This window comes from Octodon degus, unplaced genomic scaffold (assembly GCF_000260255.1).
Source record: "Octodon degus isolate 3935 unplaced genomic scaffold, OctDeg1.0 scaffold00009, whole genome shotgun sequence".
Classification (NCBI taxonomy): domain Eukaryota; kingdom Metazoa; phylum Chordata; class Mammalia; order Rodentia; family Octodontidae; genus Octodon; species Octodon degus.
The window spans coordinates 11098443-11110865 of NW_004524585.1; the positions used below are offsets into that span (position 1 = coordinate 11098443).

The 12423-nt window shown below is 48.5% G+C and overlaps 1 protein-coding gene across 2 annotated transcripts in view; it reads left to right on the forward strand.

Moving 5' to 3' along the window:
- The window catches only part of Nav1 (neuron navigator 1), a 260493-nt gene that overhangs the window by 218641 nt on the left and 29429 nt on the right, over positions 1-12423 (forward strand). For both annotated transcript variants that reach the window (XM_023707932.1, XM_023707940.1), the window contains exons 12-17: positions 810-958; positions 2741-2911; positions 3976-4028; positions 5021-5098; positions 8306-8389; positions 8639-8750. In XM_023707932.1, coding sequence (XP_023563700.1) covers positions 810-958; positions 2741-2911; positions 3976-4028; positions 5021-5098; positions 8306-8389; positions 8639-8750 — 647 coding nt within the window. The remainder of the gene's footprint in view (positions 1-809; positions 959-2740; positions 2912-3975; positions 4029-5020; positions 5099-8305; positions 8390-8638; positions 8751-12423) is intronic.

Genomic DNA, 12423 nt, shown 5'->3' on the forward strand with positions numbered 1-12423 from the left:
AATCTCCTAACCTGATTCATCCTAGGCCCCACACTGGAACTCAGTGTGAGCGCCATATGTTCATTTGCATGTGGTTTTGTGCAGTATACTGTCCAAGCCCGCCATCATGGGAGCCAGCTTTTATAGCAAGTGGGCTTTGGAGACAAGGGACAGATTAGTTTGTATGCAAGAATCATGCCTGCCCCTGTACCCACCTGGGCTGTTCCAGTCCAGGCTGAATTGCCTTTCTGGAATTTCCTCCCTTGCAGTGTGGTTCTGGAACTCCTAAGGGCAAGAGGCAGACACACCTGGTCTTGCACTGTCAAGGCAACTCTGAGTTGTTCATTTGGGTGGGGACTCCTATGACCAAAAGCCCATGCCTGGAACCATACAGCTCTGCCCTGAGCACCAGAGGAAAAGTTTTAATGCCTCCTCCATCATTCCACCGCTGATGGGGAGTGGTCTTGAGAGTGCCTGCTAAGGGCCATGCTGGCCCCGCCCCTGGGGCATACTGAGATGGCAATTGACACTGGTGTCATGATGCACACTTATAATCCCAGCACTTGGAGGCTGAAAATAGGATCACTATCAGTCCAATCTGTGTAGTGAGACCTTGTAGACCCTGTGCTAAATACATAAAAAAGGAGAGAGAGTGCCTGCTAGTCTTTTAGTACTATCCCAAGATACTACAGAGCAGGCAGCCCTGACTGCTTCTCCTTTTCTTTGCCCTGCTTTGTCTTGGGCTCATCCTAGGTGAGATCCCACAGCCACCAAGACCCTGGTGTCCCTCTGTAGTGGCCCAACCTGAGTCCTTCTGCTGTCTCCTACAGGTACCAGCTTCAGTCCCAGGAGGAGACCAAGGAGAGGCGGCACTCCCACACCATCGGCGGGCTACCCGAATCTGAGGACCAGGCAGAGCTGCCTTCCCCCCCTGCCCTCTCCGTGTCCCTGAGTGCAAAGGGCCAGCTTACCAACATAGGTCAGTGTTGCCGGTTGCTCACTGTGTCACGGGGCACAGCAGGGGTCACCTTGCAGGATGAGGCAAGGCAGCTGGCCATGGGCTTCCATCTCGTATTTCACTCATGCTATTTGGTTGCTTCACGGTGGCTCAGTTTAGCCACCTAAAACAAGATTAAAGGCAAGATGATCCAAGATCCTAAACTGGACAGTTGCTTCTGGGTATAAGTTGGAGGGTCCCAGGGTATCAGAGAGTCCAAATGATGCCATGGAAAATCTGTGAAGCTTGGAGAGCAAACCAGTGCCCGAGCTGCTAGCTGCTGAGAGGGCCACACTAACTAGGGCTGGTGGCAAGGGAAAGGGAAGGGTCACTGCCTGAGCAGAGTGGCCACAGCTGCCAAAACCTGAAAGCTCCAGTTCTCCAGCTACTCTGGCGGGGCCAGGCCATCCTCGCCCTGAAGGCAGAGCTGACAAAGACCCAGCCTGGCTACACCCTTTCTAAAGGCAGAGAAAGCTGGGATAGAAGGAAGTGGTTTGGTGATGGGGGCAAAGACCCAGGAGGTGACAAAACCTTGGAAGTGGATCTGGCCCTGCACAGAAGCACACACCCTGGCTCTGGAAAGTGAGGCTTGGCCTTATGGGACCCCTTTGGGCAGAACCTAGCCCCAGCTCTTGTTTGCTTCCTGCTGCTCTCTAAACCCATTTCTTTCAGCCAAGTGAAAGAAAACAGTTAACCTAAAACAAGGACCTGTGCTGTGCCTGTGCATGTCTGTGGGATCTGAGGAAAGACCAGGAGTCAGGATCAGCTTTGCTTAGGGAGTGTCATGCAGCCTGGAAAGGCTATTTAATGGAGGGTTAGGCCAGCTCATCTTCCATCGGCACTGGGGATCAAACAGGAGGACAGCTGTGTTCCATGTCATGCTGTGGAACAAGGGACTGAGCTAACCAGTAATTAATCACCTTGTGACTCAAAGGGGCCACAAGAGAGGTGGGATGTCTTCTGCCTGCAGGTCTTTATGGACAGAGTAGACGTCCACCTGCCTCTGTGGAGGCAGAAGCATAGATGAGGGAGCTCCCTAAGGGGTGAACCCCAAAAGGCTGTAACTCCAGAAAGGGAGAAAGGGAAAAGTTCCACAGTTCAATAGCATTCAGCAGAGCTCGGCTTCCTAGTGGATCCCACAGCCTTATGTGACATGTCTACCCGCTCTCTGTCTGACCTTCGAGCCAGGGGGATGCTGGGCAGTGAAAATGTCTTCATGCTTTAGAGATGACCTAAAGTGGCCTAGATTGGCACCACTTTGGCGGAAGCTCTCACCCCCTCGCATGTCGCTGAGCCCATTGGGTCCCACACCCTGGTCCCATTCTCTAGCTGCTTCCTTGTCATTTGGATCTGGTCTTGGTGTGAATGTTCAGTCTGCCCAGTTTGCCAGCTGTGTTCTAGAGAACCACTACATCCATTTTCATCAGCACATCCCAGTGATGTGAAGGTTTCGGGATGCTGCCAGGCCCCCAACCTAACCCTCAAAAGCACCACCTCTGAGGCAGGCGGAATGAAGGAAGGTTCTTATTCCAGATGGCAGGGTCTTTTGCCATTAGAGCTTGACCTCCCCAGGAGGGACCCCAGCCCTGACCATCAGCTGCTTGCACACGCCCACTGCCCCCCCGCCCCCTCCTATCCTGCCCTCTCCTCATTGCCTCTCATGCTCCTGGTGCTCCGTCCCCCAAGGGACCAGAGAGCTGATAACCCTGCCTCTTCTCCCACCTCCCCCTCCCTCTCCTGTCCCCTTTCCCTCTGTCCTTCCAGTGAGTCCCACTGCGGCCACCACGCCAAGAATCACTCGCTCCAACAGCATCCCCACCCACGAGGCGGCCTTCGAGCTGTACAGCGGCTCCCAAATGGGGAGCACCCTGTCCCTGGCCGAGAGACCCAAGGGAATGATTCGGTCAGGATCCTTCCGAGACCCCACGGACGATGGTGAGACTTCATGCCAGCGCGGTTCACACTCATTCCAGCTCTGCTGGGTTCCCTCACCCACCACCACCTCCACTGCCACCACTGCCACCACCACACACACATAAATGATTCACAGGACATGGACTTGGGCCATTTCTGTTCTTTCTTCCCATACCTTTGAAGGGTCTGGGGGCCCAGAAACCTTGGGTGGTGCCATCTAGCACTGGGACTGTGGGATGAAGCATCTCATGGGGCTGGGAGAGGGAACTCCAGAGTGGAAACTGGTGCCCCTCAGGGTGCTCTGAAAACCAGTTTCTATCCTCCTAGCAGCAGTCTTTCTACCCCATAGTCTCTCCATTTTAGAAAAGACACAGGGACATTCGCAGCTCTTAAATCTTCACAAAGCATTAGGCATCTCATTTCTCTTTCTAGAATGTTCTAAGGATTAGCTTTAGGGAGGGTCATCTGAGTGTCAGTGGTGGTGACTGGGTGAGAGACCAGGCCTCATGGGGTGTGAGGCCTCCTGTCTTCAATTTCAGCATGCTCCTTTCAGGAGGTGTTCCTTGCAAGTTACTTCAGTCTTGCAGTGAGTTCTGTGGAGTAATTAGAAGGAACACTCCCCACTCACACACACTTTTTTCATCTGAACAACCCCCAGGCAAATCCCCCAAAAGGAGACACAGGCAGATTTGCAGTATTTGTTCGGAATAGCCTTGACAAAAAATCCTCACCGCTCCTGAAGTTTGAAGGACTTTTCTGACTTGGCATCTGCCCGTGAAAACTTCCTCTCCCTCTTGCTGAAGCCCCATCCCCCTCAGAGCAGGCTGAGCCTGCAAGGCACTGCCATGCCCAGGCCACCAGAGAATGTAGATGAGAGAGGAGGCTGCCTCTACTCAACGCGGAGGCTCCCTGGAAACCTGCCTGCTTTGGGTTCTTGGGATACCAACTGGGTTCCCTGTTCTTCTTTTTCTGTCTGCTCCAGATGCCCTCCAGAATCAGAATCCAAACTTCTGCCTTAGGGTTCTTCCAGGAAGCCCCTGTCCCTGGAGCCCCTGCTAACCCTTCGTGTTCTCTTTCCCTTTCAGTTCATGGCTCCGTGCTGTCCCTGGCCTCCAGTGCCTCTTCCACGTACTCCTCAGTAAGAGCATTGCCTTCCCTCGCCCCTCACCTTCCGTTCCCCACCATCCCATGCTCCCTGGAGCTCCCTTTGGCTGGGTAGCTGGGTAGGAATGGGGCTGCTGTCCCTTTGTTACCCTGATGGATCTGTGGTGGGGAGGAGAAGATGCCTAGAGCTTGGAGCACTCACTTAGGTGCCTCTGGTCCTCAGTGGTCTTTCTGGCCTCACCACCAACTTCCCCTCCTTTGAAAAATGAGCCCTCTTTGTACCATGGTAAATGGGAAGCATTTATAGCAAGCTCCTGAGACTCTAGATGCTAGAGTCTTCATTATGCAGAATTGACTGACTGTGTATTGCAGGCCAGTGTGCATAGCATTTGGCTTCCAGGTATTTGATTCTTAGGTTTGTTGTGCTTGTCATTTTTTTTTTTTTTTTTTTACTCCTCCAAGGTACTAGCAGTAAAGTTAGTTTTCAGACCAACCAAAATCTCATTTCCTAGCCTCCTCTACAGTGACAAAGTTGGCTGGAGATAAGCACTAGAGAAATCATTTTTAAAATTTATCTTGCATTTTTTTGAGATGGAATGTTGGTAATTTGCTAATTTGCCCAGGCTGGGTTTGAATTTATGACTCCCCTGCCTCAGCCTCTCTAAGTGCTGGGATTACAGGCATGTACCACCAATCCCAGCTGAAGAATCTTTTATTAAAATTCTAGTTTAGGTCTAAGCTGAGGTCTGTAAGGAGCGGGGTCAGGAAATAAGCTTCACTTCTCTACAGAGCTTCTTCAAGTCTGCCCTGCCATTTGGGCCTGGCTTCTTGCCTTCCAGAGTAACACCTGTCTCTCCCCCTCTCCCTCTCTCTCTCCTATGCTCCCTTCTCCAGGCTGAGGAGAGGATGCAGTCTGAGGTAGGGGCCAAAGCCTTTGTCTCTGCTTGTTAACACCACCGCACCCTGTCTTTCCTCCAGATCTCCTTCTCCAGCCGTTAGTAGTTTGCCCTTCTCTTCCTTTCACAGCAAATCCGGAAGCTTCGGCGGGAACTGGAATCATCCCAGGAAAAGGTGGCCACCCTGACCTCTCAGCTTTCTGCCAATGTGAGTACCCGAAGCACAAAAGGGCGAGGCCGCTTGCTGTGACCATATAAGATAAATTCTGCCAAGGAAGAAGATTTGGACAAGGAGGATTCTGTGCCCTGGCCTTAGGTCCAAAGGGGTGGGTTGTCACAGCTCTACTACAACAGCAGATTTGGCCTTGTTGTTCACCTTCTCTGAGCCTCCATTTCACAATGGACCATTTTGCCCCTGCCCTGGTTGACAGGTTTCGTGGGTTGGTGTTGTCTGGTGTACTCTGACCTTCCTAGAGAGCAAAGAAGTTTACCACGGGATGTGCAGGGAGGCAAAAAGGCCTTGCCTTCGACTGTGGACAAAAATAACTGGGTTTAATTACACAGTCCTTGAGGTCCTTTTAGCCTCAGGGAGTGTTGGTGTCTGTGTTCGCGCCACGTGACTGGGCAGCACAGAAGTAGTCGTTAGCCTGGCAGCCGCTGTGCAGTCTAACTCCCATTCTGGCTAAATCCTTCCTTCACACCCCCACCTGATGCACTGGGCTGTATGTGGGTTGGGAGCCAGGGGTATTTGTGTATGCCTTCAGCTTGCCTTCACTATGTCCATTCAGATTCAATTTTCTTTAGGCCTTAGTTTTTCTACTCTGTGAGATGGGGAGAAAAGAGACCACCTCCTCTCTCCAGGTTGTGGGAGTTTCTCCCCTGTGACCGAGCTGCAAGCAGAGAACATAAGAGGCATTTTTCCCCAAAGCTGTAAACAACAGCTGAGCCGGATCTGCAGGAGCTTTCCAAGTGTTTGCACAAAAGTAACCATGTCTCCAATTTCCGCAGTAGTTTCTGGTTTTTTCTCTTCCCTTCCTCTCTGGGGAAACCAGCTGTCAGGCTTGGGGGTCTGTTCCTTGGAATCAGGTAGAATCTCTATCAAAATTGTGCATGGTTCCAATATATTTCAGCAGCAGCTCCTTCACCATGTTGGTTATTTTCTTTTCTTTTCTCCTCAACCCTTAGTTCATAAGTTGTACATTCAATGGTTTGTTTAAAGCTCATGGCAAGCACTTCTCCCCACTCTTGGGGACCCATAGCAATTGCAACCTGAACAGACCCATCTTTTCTCTCCCTCCTGCCACACCCCCCAAGCCTGCAGGCCTGGGTCACATCCTACACACCCCAGGAAATTCATGTCTGGGAGATGCTGGGGGACAGGCGCCAGGGAGGCAGAGAACATTATATCTGATTCATTTACACTGCAATCTGTCAACCATCGTGCTGTCAAGGCTAGGCGAGGGCCAAGAAAAGGAATAGAGAGGGTGATTTTTCTTAGAACAGGAAGTTCCACTCAGCTAAAAGAGAACAAACCAAACACCCAGACATAGTGTGTTTTGAGTCTAGGAGCAGATTGGGGGTCAAAGCCCTACCCTCAAGCAGGAGATGGGACCAAGGAAGGTGCCCTGGTACTGAACCAGACTTTTATCATGTTATGTGGCATGTCAAGCTACTGAAGCCGAGGGCAGATCCTGTACCAGGGGGCACCCAGGCCACTCTTCCTGCCCAAACTAGCCTGTCTGTACAGCACCAGGCCTCCAGATGAGGAGAAGCCAGCACAGAAAAGCACACACCAGACCAGGAGTTCCTGGGGCTCCTCAGTGAAATTCCAGAGATTCCAAGCTGCCTGTTTACAGTCAGACCAGGAAGTAGGGAAGCCCTGAGATTAGGAAGACAGAAGGTGAAAGAAAGCTGCCTGTGTTATGAAGTGTCTGCTAAAGAGCAGAGGCCTTGTTGATTTATAGCGAAAGTGGAAGGCTCAGATAGGAGGACCTCGACTTTAGGGGTGGTCCAATGAAGGTAGACTGCTACATGTTTCAGGCGCATTGGGTGACAGCTAGAGTTGACCTACCAGGAAGGGAGACTTGCAAGCCAATAGGAAGCAACAAGAGTGTCATGGATCTTGTAGAGTGCCACATGAAGGGCCTACCCAGAATGTGTCCATTGATCCAGCTTGCTCTTGGATGGCTATTTCTCCACCCTTGAGTGTTCCCCTTGCTGGTTCCATGCCTTATTCTCTCCATCTTTTGTATACGTCCTGCTGCCAGTTGATTGACCCATTAGAGTTAAAACCAGCTCCACTTGGCCTTAAACCACCCCTCAACCCGCCTTTATCCTGCAGCCCTTACAAAGCAGCCCTGACACCTAGTGGTCAAACTATGACATGGCGCTGAGGTTTCTAGCTACCACCCTCCAGTCCTATAAAGTGGAAAGCAATGAGGGATAAGAACAAGGACAGCTCCAAAGCAAAGATGAGGAGCTGGTGAGATGGCTCAGTGGTCTAAAGCACCTACTTAGAACAAGCTTAGCAAATCACAGAGTCTGCGGTTCAATCCCCCAGCACCACATGCCAGCCAGCCCTGCCCCCTGGTGGGCTGAGCTGGCCACACACACATAAATAAATAAATAAATAAATAAAATGAAGATTAAAAAAAAAAAAAAAAAAACAAAGCAAAGATGAGTTAAGAATGGAGAGCCACTCTGGGAGGGTGCAGAGGTGGAGGAGATACAGCAGGCAGATTCTCCTGGGAGCTTATCTGAGGTCAGACCCTACACAGTAAGGGAGTTAAACCAAAGTGATGGACCAGACCCTGGGGGATATGACCCTCTCATGTCACAAGCCTACTATGCACATAGCACAGAGCAGAGGGGCTATCCCACCTCTGGTAGATGATAGCTATAAGATCTCAAATCTCCAGCCTCCAAAAGCCTGCTTTCTTCATTATTTAAAAAGCTGATTTCTTGGCTGGCCAAATAGCTCAGTGGGTTAAAACATCTACAATTAGGCAGAGGGGCCAGGGATTCAATCCCCAGGCTTGCCATGCCGGCTCTGCCCCTGGGGTGCGCTGAGATAGCAATTGAGACTTGGTGTGGTGTCACATTGCCTATAACCCGAGCTCTTGGGAGGTTGTAAACAGGCGGATCACTATGAGTCCAATCTAGTAGTGAAACCCTGAACACCCTGTATACCCTTCCCTAAAATACAAAAAAAAAAAAACTGATTTCTCTGAGAAAATCTTGATTCCACTTTGATTCCCATCTGCTCAGGGAAAACCGTATTTTTAAAACCACCCCAAGATGTATTGGCCTTGGTCAGCTCTGAGAGGTAGATAATCCATTAAAGCTATTTCCCATGGCAGTCATCTTCTCTGCCCCAGCCCCTCACAGCTTAGATCCTCCTGTGTATTTCTTCCAGGCTAACCTGGTGGCTGCTTTTGAGCAGAGCCTGGTGAACATGACATCTCGCTTACGGCACCTGGCAGAGACTGCAGAGGAGAAGGTGAGAATCAAAGAAGGGGTTCGGGGCCCAGCCAGCGCTATCCTCCCCCAGTGCCAGTTCCTCCTGCACTGTGTCATCTGCGTTCTGAAGTGTCCCCTCAGTGCCATGTCACCATCTTCCCAGCCCCAATTCCCTGCCTTTGTCTTTTAAGCCTCGGAGAATCTCAGGGATTAGCCGTTGGCCTGGCATGTTGTAAGTGCTTATACTCATTCCAAATGACAAATGACACTACTTTCATTTCACTCCTAGGACACTGAGCTGCTGGATTTGCGGGAAACCATAGATTTTCTGAAGAAAAAGAACTCTGAGGCTCAAGCAGTCATTCAGGGAGCCCTGAATGCCTCAGATACTACTCCCAAAGGTAAGACAGCCAGCAGCAGGTTTCGAGAGAATGGGGAAAGAACAGTGGGGAAAAGATTACTGCAGATTTTTGTCCGGGCCTACGATGTGCCAGCTCTGGCAAGTTTCTGGAAGATGAAGGCTTTTAGATGACCTCCAGTGATGCCCGATCAGGTCAGTGATTTGTGCCAAGGCACAGCCCCATTGTCCCTGGCTTAAGGGCACGTGAAGGAGATCTGTCATCTTCACAGGTCATCGCCTTGTCTTTTAGATCACTAAAATAACACTTTACATTTTTACTCAACTGTGCTGTTTGTCTACATTTATAATTTTACTCCATCCTCACTTCAGTTGTGCAAGAGTGATGTGATCCACTCCAGAGGAGCAGGCCAAAGATCACATCGGTCTCCCAGCCGGCAGGGATGTAGTAACTGGTCAGGCTTAGATACGGACTCTGGATGGCTGGTAATCTGATGCCACAAAACTCAGTGGCTCCACCTCCAGTCAGGCCCTTGGGTCAGCTTGACTGAAAAGAAAAACTAAGAAGGGCTGTTTCTCACAAGTTGGAAAGGAACTAAGAGATGTGGGAGGAGAAGTAAAAGGACTTAGGATATGTTGTGCACACACACCGGCGCCCACAAGGAATGCAATCCTTATGTGCTGCAAACCCATACTAAAGAAAGGGAGCTGAGCATGTGGCTCAGTGTGAAGGCTCTGCATTAATTCCCAGTACCAACAGGGAAAACAAGAGAGCACAAGAAGAAAAGAAGGGGGCCGGGGAGATGGCTCAGCAGAATAAGTGCTTCCCTGGCAAGCGCAAGGGCCTGAGTTCAATCCCCAGTTCCACAAAAAAAAAAGAAAAGGAAAAAAAAGGAACATTTTTCAAGTGAGAATTCCATTGACTATTCTTTCATCCATTACATTATCTGACCATTATTTGCTTTCTCTCCCCCTGTTGGAAAGAGCTAGCCCACCCTCAATGCAAATAATCCCTAATTTAATGCACTGGGTACTTCCTCTAACAACCTACTCATGCACTCTCCTTTCTTCCTCTCTGGCTTCTTAATCTCTCTGTTTTTGTTTAGCCCTTTTGAGACAAGAGTCTCATGATGTAGTTCAAACTAGCCATGAACTCACAGCAATCCTCCTGCCTCAGCCCAGGAGTGCTGGGACTATAAGTATATGCTGCCATGCGTGGCTCTGACCTCTTAATCTCTGCTCCAGTTCTGTTTACAAATCTGCTAAAACTTCTCATGCCCTAGAGAAGAAAAAGGATTTACCAAGGTCCTCTCTTTCCTTCCTGAACAGTCAACCTTCCCTTTCCACCTCCCACTAAAATTACACTTCTGGGACACCATCTCCATCTGCCACAGAGCCAGACAGGAGTGTGCAGAACAGTAATGCTCATCTACAAGCTCACACACACTGCTGATCCCCAGATTTCCAAGAGTGGGCCCTGTTAACAGCTCTCCTTTCTTCATCAAGCTCTCCGAGCTTCCGAGTCATGTTCCCCTCTCAGTCTTCCTCTACTCTGCTTCCTTTGCAGAACCTCCTCAAGTACTGACATCCACAAGGGCCCAGACTCACCTATTTTCCCTTATGACTCCTCACTACACCCCTCCTGGTGGCATATCTACCTTATACTTTTTTTTTTTTTTTTTTTTTATTTGGCATACGAGATGTTGCGGCGTGACTGGAGTTCAGACGTGTGCTCTTCCGATCATTATATAATCAAGTGTGAATGGCGGGTCTTTAAGCATTGATGTCAAAGCAGCTGATGAGTTTTGTTTTTTTTTTTTTTTTTTTGTTAGGCTGGGTCTAACAGTGTAACCCAGGCTGACTCAGTCCTCCTCCATTAGTCCTATGGCTTCTATAACCTTTTACTTATTTTTTGTTTTAAATGGAGATACAACTCATATAGCATAAAATTCACCCCTGTAAAGTATATCATTCAGTGGTTTGGGGCATATTCAAAAGGTTGTGCAGGGCTGTGAATAGCTCAGTGGTAGAGCTCTTTCGAGCATGGGCGAGGTTCTGGGTTCCATCCTGACCACCCAACAACCACCACCAAAAAAGGTTATACAACCATAACCACTATTTAATTCCAGAACATTTCATCACCTTAAAAAGACACCCCAATCCTGTTTGCAGCACTCACTAATTTCCCCTCCTCTCATTTCCTGGCCACCACTAATCTATTTCCTGTCTTTGGATTTGCCTATTTTGAACATGTAATATAAAAAGAATCCTGTGATAAGTGGTCTCTTGTGGTTGGCTCCTTTCAGTACAGTGTTTCCAAGATTCAATCCATGTAGTATCAATGTGTCAGTACATCATTTTTTATGTCTGACTAATATTCCACTATGTAGATATAGTGTTTCCTGGAAAACAAGGCCTAGCTAGAAAATGACCGAAAATTAGAACTCAAAAATGCCAGCCCCAGTCAGCCTATCCCGGCCTTACCTGCCTTACAGAATAGGGAGCAAGCAAGAGAATAGTGATGGCAGGGGAGGGAAGGACAGGCTGATTGGGGTATCATTTTTGACCTCTAGTTTTTAAAGCTGTTTATTTTCTGGCCACATCTCACTTCCATGGCAAGAGGCTACTTACTACATTTTGCTTATTAGTTCGACTGACTGACATTGAATTATCTTCACTTTTTGTCTGTTATGAACAGTGCTACCATGAACATTCATATACTAGTATCCATTTATCTATCTATCTGTCTATCTATCTATCTATCTATCTATCTATCTATCTATCTATCTATCTTTCTGTCTATCCAGGGAATTAAACTTAAGACCTTGCACTTGTGCAACTGAGCTATTTCCCCAACCCGACATAGTTTTTGTGTAAACCTATGTCCTCAGGTCCCTTGGATAAATATCTACAAGAAGAGTTTCTGGGTTGTACATTAACTCTGTTTAACTTTTTTTTTATTTTTTATTTTTTTTGGCGGAACTAGGGATTGAACTCAGGCCCTTGCGCTTGCCAGGAAAGCGTTTATTCCACTGCGCCATCTCCCTGGTCCCTCTGACTTTTTGAGGAACTTGCTGGCTATTTTCTAAAGTAATTACAGCATTTACATTTCTATTAGAAATGTATAAGGATTCCAGTTACTCCACATTCTTGCCACTTTTTTATTGCCCTCTTTTTTGCTGTAGCCATCTTTGTGGGTATGTATCTCCTTGTACTTTTGACCTTAGTTTTCCTAACAGCTAAAAATGTAGAACTGCTGTATATGCACTTACTTGCTGTTTGTGTACCTTCATAGAGAAATGGCTACTGAGCTCATTCACCAGTCTTAAAATCAGGTTTTTTGTATTGCTGAGCTAAGAAGTTTTTATATGGGTTACTAGACCCTTATTAGATAAATTATTTGCAAATATGCTCTCCCCTTCTGTATGTTGTATTTTTACTTCCTTAACAGGTGTCTTTTGGCTGAGGAGACAGCTCAGTGGATGGAGCACCTGCCTGGCAAGCACAAGGACCCGGGTTTGATCCCTGGTACTGCATGCCATGCTGGCCCTGGAACCCCAGGTTCCAGGGGTGAAATTAGGCATGGTGGCACATGCCTGTAATCCCAGGGCTGGGAATACTGAGACAGGAGATTACTACGAGTCCAGGCTGCATAGGGAGACCTGTACCAAATACATAAAATAATTAATTAATTAAATTTAAAAAAATTTTTAAAA